Source organism: Emydura macquarii, unplaced genomic scaffold (assembly GCF_026122565.2).
Source record: "Emydura macquarii macquarii isolate MOO-44397 ecotype Brisbane River unplaced genomic scaffold, CSIRO-AGI_Emac_v2 contig_1253, whole genome shotgun sequence".
Classification (NCBI taxonomy): Eukaryota; Metazoa; Chordata; order Testudines; family Chelidae; genus Emydura; species Emydura macquarii.
In genome coordinates, this window is record NW_027131390.1 from 27,154,600 (window position 1) to 27,177,391 (window position 22,792).

General features: G+C 38.2%; 1 protein-coding gene across 2 annotated transcripts in view; it reads left to right on the top strand.

Moving 5' to 3' along the window:
* The window catches only part of KLHL4 (kelch like family member 4), a 76,392-nt gene that overhangs the window by 25,874 nt on the left and 27,726 nt on the right, over positions 1-22,792 (top strand). The window contains exons 2-3 of one of the 2 annotated variants that reach the window (XM_067549756.1): positions 6,427-6,443; positions 22,405-22,567. In XM_067549756.1, the coding sequence (XP_067405857.1) occupies positions 6,427-6,443; positions 22,405-22,567 (180 nt within the window). Of the gene's footprint in view, positions 1-6,426; positions 6,444-22,393; positions 22,568-22,792 lie in introns of both variants that reach the window. The other variant, XM_067549755.1, reaches the window with a different exon arrangement.

The window sequence follows — 22,792 nt, forward strand, 5'->3', positions numbered from 1 at the left end:
TTTTAACATATGCTGTGAGGCAAATTCTATTTTGCATCAAGATTCGTAGGTGACTGGATTAGCGGGGTGTTAATAGCTAGTAACTGGTCCCTGATTCTATGGCTACAGCATGAGTTAGAGCACTCACGGGACTGCTGGAATTTATGCCAGATGGTTGCAGTCCTTTAATAGTACAAAGTAGCTGAATCAGAGAAAATAATCTGTATCTCATATCCTTATGACATTATTTTTAAATACAAGTTCTCTTCTACCATAGGAAGCAAACATATCGCCCGTACAACATGCTGGGTAGGTGTGATTCCAGATTTTTATGTATAAACTGCCAGGGGTTCAACATTGTCTCTAATCCAGCAAACTGCTTAAGAACATGACTAATTTTAAGCACATGAGGCCTGATCCAAAGCTCACTGATGCGAACAAGAGTCTTTCCATTTATTTCACTAAGGTTTGGATCAGAGCCACAAGTTGTTTAAGACAACACACTACTCATATCCTTAATTTTAAGGATTTGCCGAAGTTCTTTGAAGTATCAGAGACATGTATTAGCAACTTTCATGACTGAGCCGTAAAACAGCAGCAGAAAAATCAGTACTGCGTATGTTGACTCTTCAGTTATTTCACTCATATTTTATTATTGTTATTAGAGATCTGTAGTTTCCATAGCCAAAGGAGAACTGAACCACGTTATTTTCATTTTTTCCCTTTTGCCCAATAAGTAACTAGTGACCATTTTACATTAAAGCATCCTAGTTCTATAATATACCCTAGAAAACAAACTGTTGGTATAAAACTATAATGAAGGTGCCTGATGCCAATACAAAAACCCCACAACATGCTGGTTTGGATAATGTGTTTCAGATAAATTGCCATTTTAGTAGCAAAAACTAAACAATGGGAATACTCACATTAATTAATAATCTGCATTACAGTAGTCCTGAACATTAATTTTTTACAATTAACCACACAATTAGCCTAATATTGGTATAAGAGTTGGGGTACAACTTCCTATGAGCATTTCAGGTACAGTTATATCTTTTTGCATTTTCCTGAATGGTCCACAGAATGAATAGCAAGTTAATTATTTTGTCTCTGCTTATCATTTATGGCAGCACTAAATGTTTTTGTATCCTGCCAGTGCTTCCAGCTTCATTGTGTGCCAGTGGACTAACTTCAGAAATGACATTATTACCTTCCTCATATAGGACGAATTAAGATACGATCTTCCCAAACTGTGTCTTGGGCAAATTATAGTAGCATTTCTCTGTATGTTATTGTATTGGGGGGTTGGGGTGGGAGGATGGAGGAGATACAACTGCAGTACTTTTTCTTAATATATATTTTTTAACTGCCACACTTTGAACAAGAAAATTTCAGTATAAATGTTAACGAGTAAATATAGAATAGTATTCACATTTGTACTGGTAACATAGGAAATAACTTATTTTAACCAATTCCAACATTGAGAAGTGACAAGATTATCTCAATAATGAGGTAAAAACATTACTAAAAACAGGCAGCATTGTAAAATTACCACTTTACACTTTGATTTAAATACGCAGCACTTCAGCAACACTCAGCAAAGCAAGAGAACTGCACATATAATTTGCTATCTCTTATGATCGGAAGTAACTACTGATTGTACTAGAGTTATTGTACTCCTACCAGGAAATAGACGTCTCTCAGTAATATCATAAGAAAAATTTAAGGTCCTGCTGTTATAATAAGCTACATGAGAGCAGACTCCTGTGCTTACATGTGGAAGCTTGGAGATCAGGGCCTAAGAGAATTACTATGTTTCTAATACAATTCTACCATCTGCAATCTTTACTTTAGCTAATTAACATAAAATTAGTTTGGGAGGAAGGACACAAACTAAATAATATTTGCTAAATGGAAAAATTATTCAGTATAGGGATCAGGAAAAGGTCTTGGGATTATAATGATGAAACAAAAATCAATCAGTGAAAAGTAACAAGGCAAAATGCAAACAACATACTAGCTTCCATTGGCATTTCATTCATAAAACAAAGATGACCTTGTGACTAGAGATGGGCAGGAACTAGATTTTCTGTTTCATGGGAAATTCCACAACTTGGATATCGTGTCCATTCCAAAATGGATCAAAACCAAAACAACTGAAATTTACCATGAAACAAAGTTCTGGAAAAAGGTTGTTTTGGATCAATTAAAATATTATGTTTCAATTAAATTGAAATATTTTGTTGTAATTTTGACTTTTTAAATGTTTTTATTCCACAATATAACATCTTAAAATATTGAAACAAAATTATTTTGAAATGGAACATCAAAATGTTTCATTTGAAAATGGTTGAAATGTAACATTTTGGTGTTATCGGAACATTCATTCCCATTTTTTCCAATATGCAATGTAATGAAAATTAATACATTTCTACAATGTTTCACTACCAATTAATAGTAAAATGTATCTGTGCCTTATCTTAAAATTTCCTTTCTTGGAGTAAAAAGGCCCAAAGATCTGTGACATTGGGTCTTTGCTCTCTAAGGTCTGGAAGATGATCAAATTTGTCAATCAGTGGCAGTGAATAGTGGTCCTACCTCTAAGAAACATAGGTTTATGGAAAATAGATCCTGTAAAACTAACTTGATAATCAACCACATTTATAATCTCATAAAAAAGTTAAGTGTTGATGTAATATATTTAGATTTCGCTAAGGCATTTGACATAGCACCACATGACATTTTGGTTAAAAAAAACCTAGAACCACACAAAAGTAGCATGGCACACATGAAACGGATAAAAACTGCCTAACTGGCAGTCTCAAAACGTAATTGTAAACAGGAATTCATCATCAAGGTGGTGATGAGGCATGGCAAACTGAAACAGGAGCTAGGAGCAATAACTTCAACATCAAGGCATGGTGACCCACAGCAGCAACCGGGAATGACAGCCCAGTAGTTAGAACATAGTGATTCAAACCAGCAACTGGGGAAGACAACCCAATACTTTCCCAATCTCAAGGAGTGGTAGCAAATCCCTAACCCACTATTAAATCTCCCAAGGTGTGCAATTAAACCTCCCAAGATATGAGGAATATGTAGTTTCTCTAGGGCAGCTGCAGACCTCCTAAACATAATTTACAATATTTAGTACATTGTTACCTGAAAGTCTCGGGGGAGGGAGGGGGGGTTGTTTTTTTAAGTTTACTTTTTGATTGTTTATCCAATCTGGAACGCTGGCCTTCCTGCCCTATGCAAGGAGAATTGTCTCTGTTGAGAGGAGCATATGCACGCATAGAGGAATCAGTACATCTCTATGGTCTGGTCTTTTCTGCATTGATTTCCCTTGCTGCACTCTGTGAGGGTTACCCTGGGAACCAGGCACTGATGATTTTTCCTCATGCTAAACACTGTGAAGGTGAGTAGGGGGGAAAAGATGCTAAGGATTATCTGCCTGCCCTGCCGCACGCTGCTGATTTATGTGACTTGAGGGAAAACAGATTTCACTTTGTGCTTCTTAGAGTGTTTCCTTTGGAACTCTTATAGCACCTCCTAGAGAAATCCTCTGCATCAGACACTTCAGAACACAAAGGGAATCAAGGGGCTTTTTCTCCTCTTCCTTTAGTTTTTGTTTGTTTGTTTGTTTTGTTTTTGTTTTTTTTTTGGGGGGGGGGAGCGGTTGGGATGTGTGAGACCTCTTCTGAGCGGCTTTCTTGCCTTAACAGAGCAGTTCAGACCAGAGGTTTGTGCTAACCCAAGTCCAGTAGGTGATTTTTCAGGGCCCCATGTTTTGTTCAAGGAAGATTCCAGGACATAGCCTGGACATAGGCTGATTTCATCCCGGGGCACCAGGCTCCAACCCTGGAGTCCTTGTCTGTTTCTGCAGTGGGGGACAGAACTGGGCTCACACTGCTGGCAGGGAGTAGCTCTGGGCCACTGGAAGGCTCTGGGGAGTGGAGAGAGCAATTGGTCTCAAGGGCCCCTTACCAAGTTCTCCTTGCTGTCCACTTGAGATTCCTGTCAGTAGCTCATTGCTACAGCAACAGCTGTGGGGGAGGTGCTGGACTGCTGTTCCATGACCAAACATTAGGACTGAGAGTGCAGTCTCCAGCAGCTGGGCCGGAACCTTCCCCAGCTCTTTGATATTGTGCATAAACCTCATCCCCACATTAGAGGATGTGAGGGAGTCACTGCTTCTGGGGCCACTGCATATGCCAGGCTCAGAGAGTTTGTTGCTGAGGTGCTTCTTCCTGGGAGCTCGCCTGCTTGCAGAAATAAGCTGCAGAAGCCCCGCCCCTCTCCCTCCCCCCGGAGCACTGGAGATGGGCCTGGGTCTCCAAAGAAGGAGGCATGGATCTTCACCTAGCCACTCAAAATGCAGTGAGGTTGCAGGAGAGACATTGTCTGACTTTTCCCCTCTTCTCAGCCTTCTCTACCTTTCTCTACTCCACATGGATTAACAGTGAGCACAGAATGTACCAGTGACTGAGGAGAAAGGGAATAATCTCGGATGATAAAAGCAGAGCCTGGCAGCCTGGAGATTTTTAAGTAAGGTTTCTTTCTTTCTTCAAATTTACCCTGCGGGGAAGAGGAGCTGATTTGCCTGCAGCTGAAGAAGCAGATGAAAACTGGTAGCTTCCCGGAGATGGAGCCACACACCTCTCTTGGCAGCAAACGACAGGTTTGGTCTGCCTTCATGGCTATGCATAGCAGAGACCCAGTGACATGGATCTATGGACCTCATTACAAATAAGAATCAGCATTTGTCAATGGAAAACATTCAATTGAAAAATCTCTGATCAGGTCTACTTGTGAGTGTAACAGCCCCAGTGGGCTGAGAGTGGCTCTGCAGAGGCCTGCCTCAGTTTCCCCTTCTTTCAGGGCTGCAGGAGCTCCATATTCTCTAGTCTCAGCCACAGCTTCCTCCATGGACTGAGAAAGGTCAGTAGGTAGCCAGCTTCCCTCTCCCCTCCAGTAAGGCCCAAATGCTTTCCCTTAAGCCCCGCTGGGCAGCAGGTAATCAGTCACAGGTGCACTGGACCTTGTTCCTTCTTAAATGGACTGGTCACTGTGTGACTGACTGTAAAATACTCTTTTTTCGAACTTATTTAGAACACAGAATGCAGCACTGGATGCCACACTAAAAGCAAGATGTTATTGCTTTGGAGACCATGTAGAATAGGGCAGTAAAGAAGATAGATCTGAAGAATATAGGTTATATATAAGGAAAGGTTATATTTATAAGAAAAGTTTGTATGAGTTATTTGGGCTTATTTTCTCTGGAAAAAAGTTTAAATGACAAAGTTTTCAAAAGAATGAATATCATTGATAAAGTTGATAAGAGTTTCACATTTTTAAGAAGACATAATTAAAGGATAAAAAGAAAATAAAACTAAAATTGTATTATTTAGACTTTTGTGAAATATCACAGCATCACCATGCCACTGACATCATTAACAAAAAATAGTCTTCAGTCCTCTCTCAGTGCTATGAAACTGATGTATAGTAAAGGTTAATTAATGGCCTGAGCAAGCAGCTAGGTATTGCATGGCTTGAACAATCAATCAGACTCTGATGAACCACTGGAAGCAAATTCCAGGGTTATAGGTCCTCAACTGAGAATATACAGCTGCCTATCCATCCAATATACACCGGACCATCCTAGAAAACTTAGTTCTTGCTAAAAAGATGGACAACAAGAGCCATCTGGTAGATTGCAATCAACATGACAGGACATCGAGAAGATGAACTAACATATATAATATTACACACATAAAAGTTATGTTAAAAGAATATTAAAGTTGCAAAGTCAAGCAGTCAAACGCCAGAATTAAGGTTGCCTGTGCTACCCAGCCCACCTATTATATGGAGTTAAATTGACAAAGAGGAAAGTGTAGAAAAGGAAAGCTCTGTTGGGCTTAGGTGGCTTTTTCATCGTCTTAAAATAGTTTTTTAAAAGCCAGATAGGGAATGAGAAGGGGGAAAAATGAATTTTCATTTGGCTAATTTTTTTTAGCTAACAGTGCCTGTGGTGGTGAATGATAGAACTTGACAATGAAATCAAACATTTGTAGGATTATCAATATCTAAAAATAAAACATTCAATGGACACCTTTTCATACAAGGAGAGAGATTGAGACCCTTACACACCTGTGTGTGCATTTTGGTTATTATTTCTATATATTTTGGTTTTAGAAGTTCAAAGAAAGGCAATCAAAAGTAATTAGGTGGCACGGGGTGGGCGAGGGTTCCCAATTTGCCAGTCTATTTTTTAACTGTTTCAAGACTTCTACCTTTCTTACTTCAGACTCTCTTTTCCCTACTCACATCACCCTGGTGGAGCACATTCTGCTTTATACCATGACATCTTATTGTTATGACTGAGGATAATCAGCAACATTTTAAAGCACTTTTTTTCTTTTTAATTGAACCTCTAGAACTTTTGAGGCTCACTAATCAACACTGTTTACCTATATCTAAAAACTGGACTACAAGTGAGTTTGTAGATAGTACCACAGAAGCAGCACATTCATTAGCTTCAAAAGAAGACAGAATATAATATCACTCGACTTTAATTTAATCTTTGCAGCTTCTCCAATTATTATATGCATTGCGACAAGGCACCTTCCCCATCTTGCTGGACTGAGCACTTCCCCCTCTGACAGTGGTTGGCCTGGAGTAAATCAACCCCACCCTGGATAGTGTTTTCAAGTTACATCTCAGGACAGGTTTAAGAAATGCTCCTCCACTAAATCAAAGAAACAAACACAAAAAACAAAGGATACCTTTCTTTGCCTCCTCACGGGGGAGGGGGTGTTGTCCTGTTGTTAGCCCCAGAGTATCAGTCCTTCCCCTAAACAGGGTCTCCATTTTAGACGTTTCCCCCCCACCCTGGAGAAACCTATCTCCCTGCTGCCAGTAGCCTTGCTGCAGGTTAACCCTCCCCCGTGGGGTTTTCAAAGGTCTCAGGCAACCCTTAATTGGACTCAGGTGTCCCTAATTGACTGAGGTAACCCCTTCTCAGCTTGCAGGAAAAAGGGCCTTTAACATTCTAGGCTAACATGCCCTCCCACTTCTCAGCTCACAAATAGTCTCACTCTCTTCCATTGTCCGGGGTTCTCTGCTCCATGTCCCCCTCAGGTTCCCTCTGTTTAGCCCTTTGACCTTCACGCCTGTTCCTGTTTTTTCATTTGTTCCCCCCCTCCCCATAACCAGTTGAATCCCAGGCTCAGTAGCTCCTCCCCTTAGGCTGGGGGAGGGGCTTTTAGCCATGGGCTGGCATAAGCCCGCCCACACCCCAATGCACAAATAGGCTCACTCTCTTGCAGCCATCCAGCCTGACTTTGTCACAGCATGCTTAAGGAATTAAGACAGCAACGAGAGAGAAATGAAATACAATATTGAAACATCTTGCTATATATAACCTATGACAACTCCTGTCAAAGAGAAGCTCATTGCATTTTTGTTCCTCCTCTCACCCATCTCCCCTATAATGAGTTAGCAGTCTGCAGCACATAAGACTTGCTAGGGGAACAAGGATATGCATTCCTACGTTTAGAATCAAAGAGTATTAAAATCTTCAAGTTCTAGAAGGGTACATTTTTTTAAAGGTTAGAAACATGCAGTGCTTTTTAATCTTAAAAGGAATAGTCCCAATTAAATACAAAGACAGAATTAAACATGCATACCAAACCCGTGTGAGCCCATTTGCTGTGAGGCATATGTGCATTCACACTAAATTCATTGGGCTTGTACAAATGCAGCAGAGAATAATTTGGCCCAGTGTTGTTGGGTTTTTTTGCACAAAAACATACATATCTGTCTGTAACCCTTCTTATAATTCTTCAGTTTTGGTGTCTGTGCTTAAGATTTTGAGAACTTTCAAAAGGGGTTACCTCAGGTCAATTAGGGACACCTGATTACTATTACGCATTACTCACTTAGGCCCCAATCCTATAACAACTTTGCATAACTGGAACCTAACACTGAGGGCTTTTCAACTTCCCCTACAGCAGGGGCATGGGTCACTTGCAGGTTTAAACTAGACGAAAAAGTGGATTCTCTATAACTTGAAGTCTTTAAATCATGATTTGAGGACTTTAGTAATTCAGTGAGAGATTATGGGTCTACTGTAGGACTAGGTGGGTGAGATTCTGTGGCATGCAACACATAGGAGGTCAGACAAGATGATCATGATGGTCTCCTCTGGCCTTAAAGTCTATGGATATGTCTATACAACAAAGAAAAACCTGCAGCTGGCTCATGCCAACTGATTTTGTCTCACAGGGCTCAGGCTACAGGGTTGTTTCATCGCTGTGTAGTCTCTTGGACCCTCCCACCTCACAAGGTCCTAGGGTCTGGGCTCCAGCCCGAGCCCAGACATCTACACAACAATGAAATAGCCTAAGCCCCACGAGGCTTAATCAGTCACAGACCAGGCTCAGGCCAGTCATGGGTTTTTCTTTGCTATGTAGACATACCCTATGAGTACACTAGAAACAAGAGCATCTATCAAAGATTCTAGAGTTATGCCTACACTTGGAGCTAGGGGAGCGATTCCCAGATCCCGTAGACTGACTCATGCTAGCTTGCATCAAACTAGTGAGCTAAATATAGTGTAGCTGTGGCAGCATGATCACCCATAGGGTTCAAGCAGCTTTGTATATTGCGTGGGCTGCACTTCTATTGTAGGGGGCTAGCTCAATAAGAGCTAATGTGAATATGTCTGTGTGAGCTGGGAATTGGACCCCAGATCAGAATATAGGCATAGCCTAGGTCTGAAAGGGACAACAGTACATTTACATTTTAAATGGAATAAAAATAAATCTACTTTTTTAAAACTAGTTATGGAAAAATGAGCACATTAAGAGAAACTAAACAAAAACTAAGTGTGTTTGTATATTATAACAGTACTGGTAGCACCTCTGTAATTAAGGCTGTATAGAGATTTTCACTTAAAACTAGATTATAATTTGTTTGCTTAGTTAGTGAATACAAGCCCTGATCATGCATTTTACAGCTTGCAGGCACACTACTGCACCAGCAAGGAGCCCCATCCATACAAGTTGTGAATTTCAGGGATCGGGCCTTAGTTTCCAAATGTGGCACAATTGCTTTATAAAAGACAATTGAATTGTGAAGGTGATTTTGAGGTTCAAGTACTTATGTTTTTCACAATAAACATTAGTGTTACATAGCATATTGCTGTTTGGTGCAAGGAGGCTCACACTTACACTATTTATCAGCAACACTCACTGTCTTTCTTATCATCCTTTCGATTATGAGGCTGTTAATAGTTCCAATTACTTTTACTAACTGCAGCATAGTCATTCAAGTAAGATCAATTAAATAGTAAATAATGTTGTCACCAGAAAAATATATAGCACCATCATTAGCAGGCTCTTTCTGAAACCAAAAGAAAGTGATTCAGTGAAGTGTGTGTTAGAAATGGGAGATATTTTTATTATTATTATTCTCAGTAGTCTTTCTCACAGAGATTTTAAGATGGGTGGATCAATTTCATTAGGTCTTATCTATCTGATAAGTCACATTCCTGAGTCCACCATACTGTAATAAAAATTTAAAGTTATGCTCATAAATAGTAAATAATGAAGTTAAGAAAAACACAAATTTCAAAAGAAATTATCATCAGGCAGTTGGCTAACAATTACTGAATCTAGCATAATTAGCCCAGCAGGTAATCAGTGTAGATAAATCAGTTCTGCCATTCCTATGTGCTGCATGGAGGATTTATGTTAGATGAATTTCCAATTAGAATATTTCTTCTGTATTTCCTACATCCAATGGGTTTGTTCAGCCAATCAAACGGTTATTGGTGATTTAATTGGAAAACAAACAAGAATATTGACTGCTCAAGGACTGCATAATTATGGATTTTATGATATAGTAAAGTTTTAAAGGTGTGGGTTTTCTTGGTAATGAGACAAGAAAACATTTGGTCCCTGGATCCTTGTTGTATTCAGCATAAAGTACTTGGTGAACCACTTCGTTCTGTTAAAGATTTACTGTACTCAGGCTTCCACACTGAGTTCTCTTAAAGCTGCTTCTTCATAAATATAAATAAGGATTTGTTTCCTGTATGCACACAAACAGATGTGCAAGGGAACTGATGCAGGCAGAATTAACACAGTAAACTCCACCTCATAATAGATAGCACATGATCACAACAGGCAATGGATGTAACATACCCAAAATATTTTCCAGATGAAACATATTACATCTGATCCATGCTTTTCTTATTATACTGGACGGAGACACACCACTTGTAATGGTAATATTCTTATTCTTCATCACTATTAGAAAAGGGAAGTGGTCAGCTGGTGTGTAAAGCTGACAGGTGCAGACAAGATGAGATGCCAAAACTGCAGAGATTTCCCACAATATAATTTCCCTAACCCCCTGCTAACAATATATTTGTAGCATTTCTTCTCCAGTTCCTCTGTGTATAATAGGCATTTGGTATAACGTACTAAAGATCTGAGCACAGATGCGTCCTCTATATAACCAGCAGGCACGTTACCACATTACTAATGCAAGGAGACATTCTTAATTTTCTTTTAAGTGGGTTTTGTAACATATCATCGACCATATTATTATGTTTGCCAATAATATAAAAAGCAAAAATAAATAAGACAACTTTAAAATCAAGCAAAGAAAAACTTGTACTCTGTCAATAAGAATAAATAGGAGAAAAGTAATAACCTGAAATACAGACAAATATCCAACTCAAATTTGATTTTTCTGGCTTGGTTACTAATTCAACATTACTTCCTCTTCTTCCTGGTCTTTTTCCTTTCCTCCTTTGAGATGGTTGTTTCTTTCCAGGCTTCATTCTCCTCCAATTTTAACTCCATTGCCCCTCTCTCCCACTGCAAGGTCAGCCCCACCAACTCCCCCCTCCCCATACACTTTCTCCACAGTTGTTCTCACACTGCAGAGCATAACTTGCAGAAATCTCATAACCAGAATGACTTTCTCCACTACAAATTCATTCTTTCCTCCTTTGGTTCTGCCTTCCTAGCATTTCTTCAACTTAACTGAATTCCACGCTACAATCTCAGCTGCCTTTTCATCACCTTTGATTCACTCCTCAATCACTCCCCACTCCTGCAACCACTTCTTTGCATGCACAGGATCTTGCTGATTTCTTCCAAGAGAAATTTGACAAAATACTACCTTACCTTCCCCTCACCTTAGCTTGCCTTTGCTTTCCCCTCTATAACACTCTCCTTCTTCACTGTCACAAACACAGAAGTTTCTCATCTGTTCTCCTCCTCCACTTGCCCCAGTAACCTTGCCACATCTCCTGATCTGCTGTTCACCAGCTCTCACCCACTCCCTTGCTTTTCTTCTTAATCTCTCTCTCTTCTCTGGCTCTTTCCCCTCATGATGCAAGCAAGCTTTACTCTCTCCTAGCTTAAAACTTGCACTTGCTTTCCAGCTACTGCCCCATCTCCTTTCTTTCATTACATCTCTAAGATCAGTGAATAAGCTGTCTACAATTGTCTGGAGTTCTCCATTTCCATCTTCGACACTCTCTAATCGAGCTTCTCCCCATTGCATTTCACTGAAACCGCTTGGCCAAAATCCCTAATGACCTCTTCTTAGCAAAATCTGAGAACTCAATCTCAATCGTTCCATGATGTCAACTTCCACTTTTTAAAGTGTTTAAACAAGCACCTCTGTGCTTTCTTTCATTTTGTCCCTTACACTTGGGAGGAGTTCCCTGGAAACGTACACAAAGTTACATCGTTATCCTCCTTCAATACTGTCATTTGCCATGATGCCTACAAAAAAACTAGACAATGGTTAGGCTGCTGGTATACTGTAACCACTGCCTATCCTGCTGACCAATAGGGTCTCATCATTTCCTTGTGCTCCCCAATCTATCTTTCTATGTCCAAACATTGTCTTCTCTCTTATATTTAGATTGTATGCTTTTTGGAGCTGGTACCATTTTTGTTGCGTGTGTACACAGCACCTAGCACAGTGGGTTTCTGGTTCATAACTAGGTCTCCTAGGTGCTATGGTAATGCAAATAATTAATGAAATGATATAAGTATTGATAAAATCTGCTTCTCCAATGTAGTTTTTCTGAATAAAACTGTCCTAGACTCACTAACTCAGTGTAATTATACTACTGCAAGAGCTAAATGAAATCTGTAAGGCTCTGGTCTTGATGGCGTTACCAAACTGAACTCAGTATTCAGTTAGAATTATAATAGGAATTATAATAAATTTGAAACACAAGATGGATGCCAGAACATTGACCTTTATTTCCTAAACCCAGTCATCTGATTTGGGTAAGGCTTTTGTTACCGTCCCTGTCACAATGATTCCAGTGGTTAGTATTGCGGGGAGATACTTAGATACACAAATGTAGAGAAATTGAAATCATCTGTAGTAGAAAGAGACACCAAGCATTAATCTAAATTCACTGCTACCTACATTTTTATATAGTAATGTTAGTTGTAACAAGGAATATTTAATACTTGTTTGTGATCTATAACTGTTTAACAGCTCATATTTCAATATGCCACATACTACAGTTTGTCTTTAGCTCGCATAGCTACATTTCTAGATGCATTGGTAAAGCAATTTAACTTGCCCACTGAATTAAATGATAACACATCAGCTGTTGATTTGCTTACAGAAATGTTTCTCTATTTGAGTATTTTGTTTTATTTAAAAAGATTGTCATTGTAAAGACAGACAACATTAAATTACAAGTTATGTAGCCATCTACTACTAAATGATATTCTCTCTGTATTGGTAAGTGAACAAAAAGCATGGTGAGATATTCTTATAGGACTAGAGAGAACAACCACCATAATGATGGTAATAAACCATCTACAATACTAATACACGGACTATTTGCTTTATTCCCTATAATATTACACAAATTCAAGTGACACTGAGCTGATGACCAATCAGTGAAAATCCATATTTATTGTATGAAAAAAGTATTTGTACAAGGCAGATGACAAAAGAACAAAATGATGGTTTCTAACTTACAGATCATTTTTCCCCTCATCAAGCAATTCTATCCTCAGCTGTTTGTTAGCTAAATATGGAGCATGCTTTTGGATAAAACATTACACTGTAGCTTTCTAATGAATCATTTTAGTGATTTTCTTCAGTGATAATGTCATTTTAATTTTTAGAGCAATTTCTTCTAGAAGCCCTTCATGGATGCTAATTCCATAAAAGAGAATAAATGATGAGCACACACTATAATGAAGTTTAAAGTTAGAATTTGGAGGTGAAGTTGAATGTGACATGCCTATTTGAAGCATGAAACACAAGGAATGTAAGAGGGGCAGCCAGTGCTATATGCCATTAGGAATACAACATGGGTATGCCACATGGATGGTGAATAATAAATAAAAAAATTCAACCATATTTGTTTAATGTGCTGTACTGTAAAGATGATTGAAAAGAAAGTCTGAAGCATAATTAGGAATGGGATAAAGAAGATAGAAGAAAGCTGAATATGTCACTGATTAGTATTATAGATTGATTTAAAGGGCAAAGGAATGGGAATGCACAGACCTGAGAGTTATTTTTTAATCTCTGTTAAGCATGATATTGAATACTTCTCCCCCATCAGTCAATTGGACTGTTTTATTTCTCCTTTTGTTTATTACAAACATTTTATGAGAAAAGAGATAAAAATATGTAATCTCTCTCTCTCAGTAAAGTGGGAGTATGTGGGTAAATCTGTGACAGCACATTTGATAAGGTAATCTTTCACTGTTATTGAACTGAGTTGGAGGCTTCTGTTCTCCCAAATCTGCATGTTACACTGGGCCATCAGCATGGCAATTATTTTTTGTTTCCAGTAGCACCCATAAGGCCAGATTCTGCCCCCTTATTTATGGTGTGTTGTACGTTACTCATCAAGCAGTGGCATTAGTTTCAATGGGATTCTTCAAGGAATAAAGTACTACTCAACATGAATAAAGGTGGCCAATAGCATAGCACAAAAATAACATGCTCCCTGCCCCAAATAACTCACTTCAACATCTTTTATTTTCTCAAATGTTTTTCAGATTACTCTTCCCTTTTGAAGCAGGATAATTGTGTAATTCCCTCATGTTCCCCTGCTCCCTCGTGATCTGTTACCTTAGGAGGAGAGCAACTCATTTTTTTTGGAAGAAGGTTTAACAAATCACAAAAGCATCATATAATTTATATTATATTCTGAAAAGTCAGAGGAAAAGAAAGCATAAATATGATTATTATATAAGAAGTAGAATGTTAGAGGATGCGAGGCTGGAACTCATTGAATTCTTAAACACTGAATATAATGTAATATTAGAACTGCTGGTCAAAAATGTGAAACGAGTTATGAAAAATGTTTTGTTTGCATTTTTATCTACATTATTCAATAACATTCTGAAAATTTTGGATTATCTCTAATTATGATATTATTTTGCTATGAGCATGTTTAAGACCACAGTAGTTTGTGAGAATGGGAAGAGATCACAGCACAAGGAGTAATGGTTGCAGTTTTATCCACAGGCTACTAAAATTGGAGACAAAATCATTGGCCACTTTTGAAATTGTTAGTCTTAATGGTTTAACCAAAATTCCAGAAGGAGATTTTCACTGAGTTTTTCCCTCAGTCCCAGTGTTTTGTTTTTTTTTCCAAAGTGTGGTGTAAGTGCAGATCCAGAGGACCCCTAATATTGCAGATTAGGTAGTTTAGCCATAAACTCTTCAGAAACTGGACTTTTCAATGTGTTTTTAAAGCACTTCTGCAGCTCTGCAATCTACGTTGTATGCTGGAAACACATACATACATATACACTCACTAAATCACCAGGTGAAATGGTGAGTGGACATTCATACTCAAGAATGTTTGCTAAAGATTTTTTTGGAAACGTAAGTAGACAGTTTTTATTGTATACTAAATGCACAGATGTATGAAAATGAAAAATGAGAGAAAGGCACATGAAGAGGTGGCATACCCATTTACAAAAGTAAATTGTCACACAAGCTGCTAGGCAGTCATGGATTGCTGCATAAAACAAACAAACATTTTATAGCATCCAATTCCCAAACCAACCAAATGTAAAATTATGCAACAATTTAATTCTTTACTATATGATTACAAAACAATATCAGATATTGCGAGGGGAGGAGAATTCAAACGATTTTGATATTGTTTTTCTCCTGCCTACCTTTGTTTTTCAATTAATATATTTTTATAACCATGCCTATATGTTTCACTTCTTATCAATCATTGTCATCTTCTAACGTAAGTAGAATTGTGTAACAATAGATTATTTGTCAAAGTTTACTCACATTTCTCAAAGAAAATCCCAACAAAGCATTAAATGGCAGAAGAATATATAGAATGGCATACAATGAGGCTATGTCTATGGTACAAATGCTTTGCTGGTATAACTATAGTATTCCAGCAGTGCCCATTGTGCACATATAGCTTATGACAATGGAAGGAGTTTTTCTGTTGGCATAACACCACCACCTCCCTGAACCACATTAACTATGCTGACAGCAGCACTCTTGTGGCTGTTTTGCCAGTATAGCAATATCGGCTAAGGGGTCTAGCTTTCTCACTCCTCCAACCAAAATAAGTATGCCAACAAAACTTTGTGGTATAGAGCTGGCTTGAGCTCATGAAACACCTAAAAGAAAGGAATATTTCCATATCAATTTTAAAAAGGGAAAAAAGGAAAAATAAAAAAAGATAAAAAAGCTCCTCTGCATTTCCTAAAAGAACATACATAATAGCAGCCACCCTCTGAAGCACCAGTAACCTACCCCTTATTTATATTTTGTGCATTATGTGTATGTATGTTTGCATATGTGTGCATTACAAGACGATCAACACAATGGGTTACTGTACAATGAAGAATTTCATCCACCATGGATTTTACTTAAATTTCATAAATTTCATCCACCACTTCAAAACATTTACAAAACTTCCCAAATTATTTGGCACTAATTCTTTAAGATGCACTACTTCTAAAGCTCTGATGCATTTTTTAACAAAATTAAATAAACTATAGACCCACAACATTTGTGACCCATACCTAAAATTTATGAGGCTTGCTGATTTCATTTATATATATATAATATGAACATACATAATACTACTAGCTAATTTTTCCTTTGGCCAGAAACAATACACATTATGAATTCCTGAGAGCACACTATAGTTTCAAAGATTGAAGGAAAGATACCTTATTGTAATGCTTTACAAATCTTTGTGCTCACATGCCTATTTGACAGGATACCCAAATTATTGTTTAGGTAAAAAGATACAACAAGTGGTTAAATGGAAAACACTTCTAAATTCTTTCAGCAACATTACTATTCTGTCAGCATAAAAGTTAATGGAATGCTTTAGAAGAAATTTATTCGGTGGAAAAATATCACTGTATGTGCATTCTCAAGTGCTAAAACATTAAAGACACAAGGGTTTAAAAAAAGAACTTATCACACTTAACTTAAATACCAATTAAGGCATTTGAATCACTATTTCTCATTAAAGCAGAAGTGTTATTTATTCAGTAATAGTGGTCACAATAATGTAAAAGTATAGTGGCACACAGGAGTAGGGTTTGGTATTTTGCAGAGAGAAGGAATAAGACTGGAGCCACTTTAGCATAGACCTAATTTGTGTAACAGCCATCCAACTCTGTCTGTAGCCTTTCCATTGGCTTCCTTCTTTGAGACACTAGCGTCACCCTATTGTCCATGACAGATTCCTTCTCTGATGTGTGATTTTATTGTACTGTTTCCGAGTCTGTACTGATCACTGAAGGACAAGAAACTATAACAAATACATTTAAAAAAAATAATTAAAAAAAATCAACCAAAAAGAGCATTTCTATACATTTTTATCATGATTTCTGCACATCTGGGAAACTAAGAGGAAATATTTGTTTGCAGGTTTATTTAAAAACTAGTGTCTGACAGGTACTCAGAGGCTGAACAATTGAGGGTACAAACTCATTTGCCTCCTTGCTATCCTCCTTCTTTGGACACAATACCTGTGGTGCTTCTCACTTGGAATGCTTGTGCCTATACTGGCAAATCGAGTCAGAAAAATTTTCCCCTAATGATAGCCACGGAAAGCAAATGTTTTATTCTTTCTGCCAAATGAGAAGAGAAGAACCCTGGCCTTGTTTACATTGGTGGTGGTATGTAGGCCAGGGTACATGTAGCTACATGCTTCAGTGAAAGGCAAGCTGTATCCACAATGCAGCGCAAAGTTACACACAGCACCAAAAGACTTTGGCAAGGGGGAGCCAATGGAGAGAGGCTTTGGCACCAGAGAAACCAGCTTAGTTTCTATTCAGTTTCACTTTATGTTTAAAGTGAAATTTACACTTGCTTCATTGCATACTAGATCACATCTATCATATGTGACGAAAGCTCTATCCTCAGCTTTCTGGATCTGGCATGATGTACCCAAATAATAAGATTGTTTGTGACTACACAGGTTTGATATCGAATATTTTTTGAATTACTTACAGCACCTGCACTTTGCCTTCGTGTTAAAAAAAAAAAAGAAAAGAAAAAACATAGAAAAACCTTCAGTGGAATAAATCAGGAATATATTCAATCCCTTAACCAGGAAACAACGAGTAACTTCCATAATCCAGAAACATCTACAAAAATATATTCAATCTAAGTAGTAGGTATATGATAAAATTATTCTAGTTTCATCCTTGGTATCACAAAAATTGGTTTGCACTCTAGGACAGCTAGACTGTGAAGGATTCAGACATTGTGGACATATGCATAGCAGAAGAAGTTTCTTAGCAACAGGAACTATGTGCAAGCTTCTGGAATTTCTTATTACCTCACCTTATTTCTTCCATGTAATAATGGATTGCACATGCTGTATGGTGAACAAACAGAACCAGATAAATTATATCCTGTTCCATTTCATAAGACAAACTGAATAATTGCAGTTGTTATAAAGGAGGAAAGAATGAGAAATAAAATGAAGAGATTCCAAAGATGAATGGAGAGGGAAAATCTAAATCTTATTCCAAACTTTTTAATGTGACCAAAAAAAATCTCACTTTTAAGACTAAGAAAAGAGCTCAGTCTGTTGTTTTTTGGGGAAAAAAACAAAACAAAAAGAGCTAAAGTGCACATGGAAGTGCTGCTTCATTCCAGTACAATGTTTGTTTTGTTGTTGTATAGGGGCCTGTTTCAATTCTCTTTTAAGTCAATGGAATGCCCACCATTCACTTCAATAGAAGTTGAATTAGCTGCAAAATTAATGGTCTCAACTAGACTTTGAAGTTACCATTTTATCGAATGTCAGGTCTAAACCACAGACCTATATCGTATCATATAACTATGTTGCTCAGGGGTGTAAAAAATTCATACACCTGAGCAACATAGTTAGACCAACCTAAACCCCCATGTAGACAGTGCTATGTTGGCATGAGATCTTCTCCCGTCGGCTTACAGTGTCTTCATTAAAGCACTACCAAAGGTACAGTTACAGAGGTGCAGCTGTTGTTATATTTTAAGTGTAGACTTGCCCTAAAGTGAATAGGTCTTACACAATGTGGAGATAATGCCAAAACATAAACACATCTTAGTAATACAAAGTGGCAAGGTATACACTAGAAAACTTTGCTGGTATAGTAATGTGGGTAAAGGGTGTAATATTTTCATAATATTTCTATACAAGCAAAAGCACTAGTCTAGACACAGTTATACTAACATAAAAATGCTTTTGTCAGTAGCTAGTTTCACTCAGAGAACTGATATATGCTATACCCACAACAGAACTCTTGCCAGCATAAGACGTGTTTACAGGAGAAGGATAAGCGGTATAACTATACCTGCAAACCATTTCTACTGGAGACCTGGCGTAATGCAGACACAGAATGGCAGTAACCCTATGGAACCAAAGTGTTACAGTATGAAGACTACCTTCAAAAACGTTTCCAGAGGGATAGCCATGTTAGTCTGTATGCAGCAAAAACGACGAGAGTCCTGTAGCACATTAAATACTAACACATTTAATTTCGGCAGGCATAAGCTTTTGTGGACTGCAATCCACTTTGTCAGATGCAAGAAATAGAAATCAGGTAGGGGGTATTATATATTCATCCAAGGGTAAGGAGCAACAATGGGGAGGGTAGGTGTTAGCAAAGTCCATTCAGTTAGAATACATGATGCCTGTTCACAACCATTGCTTAGAAGGTGAGAATGTGTGAACAGTGACAATTACTTCTTGTAGTGTGATAAGCTTTCCAAGTCCCTATTCAGACCCAGTTTGGTTGTGTCAAGTTTGCATATGAGTTCCAGCTCTGCAGTTTCTTGCTGAAGTCTGTTTTTGAAGTCTTTTTGTAGAAGTATGGCAACTTTCAAGTCAGCTACAGTGTGTCCTGGGAGATTGAAGTGCTCTCTGACTGGTTTATGGATGTTACCATTTTTATGTCTGATTTGTGTCCATTTATTCTTTTGCATAGTGACAGTCCGGTTTGGCCAATGTACATGACAGGGGCATTGCTGGCACATGATGGCATATATAACATTAGTAGATGTGCAGGTGAATGAGCTTCTTATGGTGTGGCCGATATAGTTAGGACCTGTGATGGTGTCACTAGAGTCGATGTGCAGGCAGAGCTGACAATGCGGTTTGTTGCAGGGATAGGTTCCTGGGTTAGTGTTCTTGTTGTATGGTGTGTGGTTGCTGATGAGTGTTTGTTTCAGGTTGGGGGGCTCTCTGTAAGCAAGGATAGGTCTGCCTCCCATGGCTTGAGTGAGTGAGGGATCATCTGCTAGGATAGGTTGTAGATCCTTAATGATGTATTGGAGAGATTTTAGCTGGGGGCTGTAGATGATGGCCAATGGTGTTCTGTTGTTTTCTTTGTTGGGTCTGTCTTGTAGTAGGTGACTTCTGGGTATCCATCTGGCTCTGTCAATTTGTTTCTTCACCTCTCCAGGTGGGTATTGTAATTTTAAGAATGTTTTATGGAGATCCTGGAGGTGTTTGTCTCTGTCTGAGAGATCAGAGCAAATCTCTTAAGGCTTGGCTGTAGAAAATGGACCATGTAATGTGTCCAGGGTGGAAGCTGGAGGCATGAAGATATGTATTGTGGTCAGTTGGTTTCCAGTGTAGCGTGGTATTAATGTGACCATCCTTTATTTGTACTGTAGTGCCCAGGAAGTGTGGACTGGTCCAGGCTGAGGCTGAAGGTGGGGTGGAAATTATTGAAATCCCGGTGGAATTCTTCGAGGGACTCTTTCCTGTGGGTCCAGATGATGAAAACGTCATCAATGTAGCGTAGGTAAAGGAGAAGTGCTTGGGGACGAGTTTTGAGGAAGCAGTGTTCTAGGTCAGCCATAAAAATGTTGACATACTGTGGGGCCATGCGGGTGCTCACAGCTGTGCCACTGACTTGAAGGTATAGATTCGCTCCAAATCTGAAGTAGTTGTGGGTCAGGACAAAGTCCAGCTACCAGGTGTGCCATATCATCATCAGGGAAAATGTTCCTGATGGCTTGTAATCCATCTTTGTGTGGAATGTTGGTGTAGAGAGCTAGGATGGTGGCTAGGATGGTATTTTCTGGGAGATCACCGATGGATTGTAGTTTTCTGAGGAAGTCAGTGGTATCACGAAGATAGCTAGGAGTGCTGGTGGCATAGGGCCTGAGGAGAGAGTCCACATAGCCTGACAGTCCTGCTGTGAGAGTGCCAATGCCTGAGATGATGGGGCGTCTAGGATTCCCAGGTTTGTGGATCTTGGGTAGCAGATAGAATAACCCTAGTCAGGGCTCAGGGAGTGTGTCTGTGTAGATTTGTTCCTGTGTTTCTTTAGGGAGTTTCTTAAGTAGATGTTTTAGTTTCTTTTGGTATTCCTCATTGGGATTGGATGGTAGTGGCTTGTAGAATGTGGTGTTGGAGAGTTGTCTGCCAGCCTCCTGTTTGTAATCCATAATATATTCTTAATATATACCCCCCATCTGATTTGTATTTCTTGCATCTCACTAAGTGGGTTGCAGCCCACGAAGCTTATGTCTGCAGAAATTAAATTTGTTAGTCTTTAAAGTGCTACAGGACTTTCGTTGTTTTTTCAAAAACAGTGAAAGTGAGAAATTTCTTTTAAATGGAAGTTTTGATTCTACAAAAACACCCCAACATGTTGCTGAAAGACCTTAACATCATGAAAGTTGCTTTGTTTCTTTCACTTGGATTTTCACATGCACAATGCATGAACCCAAAAGAATTAAGGTTTGATGCTGGTTCTTGACCGCATCGGGCTCACTCTAAATCCAAATGTAATTGTAAAGATAATTTTCCATTTTAAATGTACCAAGCAGCAGAAAAGATACAGCAAAGTAGATTTCATCAACACAATAAATGGTCAAAAATGGTTAATCTTAACTCTAGAAGAGTTAGGAAAAAGTAAACATTCATTAAAAGTTCACAAAAAAATAAAAACAAGATGTCATTTGGACAGGTGATGAAGGACCTGGGGAAAGTTATATGCATATCAAACAAATAATGCCCATACGGCCGCCCAAGCATCTATTGTTGTGCTTGCTGTTTAAATAATATAAATTATCAAATATTTGATGGCCAAATTCCAGTGTCTTTTTTTGTGTTTTTAGGAGTGTAATGTAATTTTTTATTTTTGTATTGAAGTCTGCGATTTGCCATGACCATGACACCCATGTAAACACTTACTAGCATGAATAGTTCTCCAACTGATGCCCATGGGACTGCTTTTGGTAGAAATTGCTGCACTTAGTTGTCCTTGCGGGATGAGAGTCACAGGCAATAATTCTAAAATCAAGTGTTTTAACTATCAGTATAGGATTCATTTTAATAAATTGATAGACATACTTATAACAGGTGCCTAAAACACTCATCTGCTGACCAAAAACAATTTAAAATAATTTGAAATACCCATCAGAATTATATTTGCTGTATGATTTAATAAAATCAGCTCAGTAAATGAAAAGGTAGTAGTATCAGGAGGAAAAAACCAACCCCGCCCACAAACCATAATCTCTTTTACTCAAATCTAGAACCCTCCACCTGACTTCATAGAACTTATTAAAATAGCATAATATAATCTTTAAATTATTTATATTTGCCAGAGATGATCCCCTTTTCCTTTTATTCTGTTTTTTCTCATTTAGATCATGTTTATTACATTATAATAGTTACAATAAGTTTTAAAATACTAGTTTACAAAAAGTATGAAGTATAATTAAAAGAAACATATGGAAAATGACAAACTAAGTCCACTCTGACCAGATCAATATATTTAAGGACTTTCTATTATACTGCAATTTCCACTGCCTGATTAAAGATGAAGTTAAACGCATACTCAGGTTGATAATGCTACAGTAAACTCATTATCTCTTTCTTTAACAGGTTATCAATAGCTAGTTGTTCACCCCCTGGAATGAACACCAATGGCTCAGATGAATATTTCCAATCTACAAATCATGCAGAGCAGACATTCCGCAAAATGGAGAACTATCTCCAGCAGAAGCAGCTGTGCGACGTTCTTCTCATTGCTGGAAATCATAAGATTCCAGCTCACAGGTGGAATTTTTCTTATTGTTTACAAGCTTTTATAGCCTCATAGTTCCAAGAGCTCAGATAATGTGAGTTCTCAACTTGTCCCTGATTAGTTATGAATGAATGGTTACAATAATTAGCACATCAGCTGACGACAGTTAAATAACATGAACACAGTTTCAAATTCATTATTGTAAATAGAAATAAATTCAAGCATGAACCAGTTTTTCTATTTTTCTACAGTCAAGC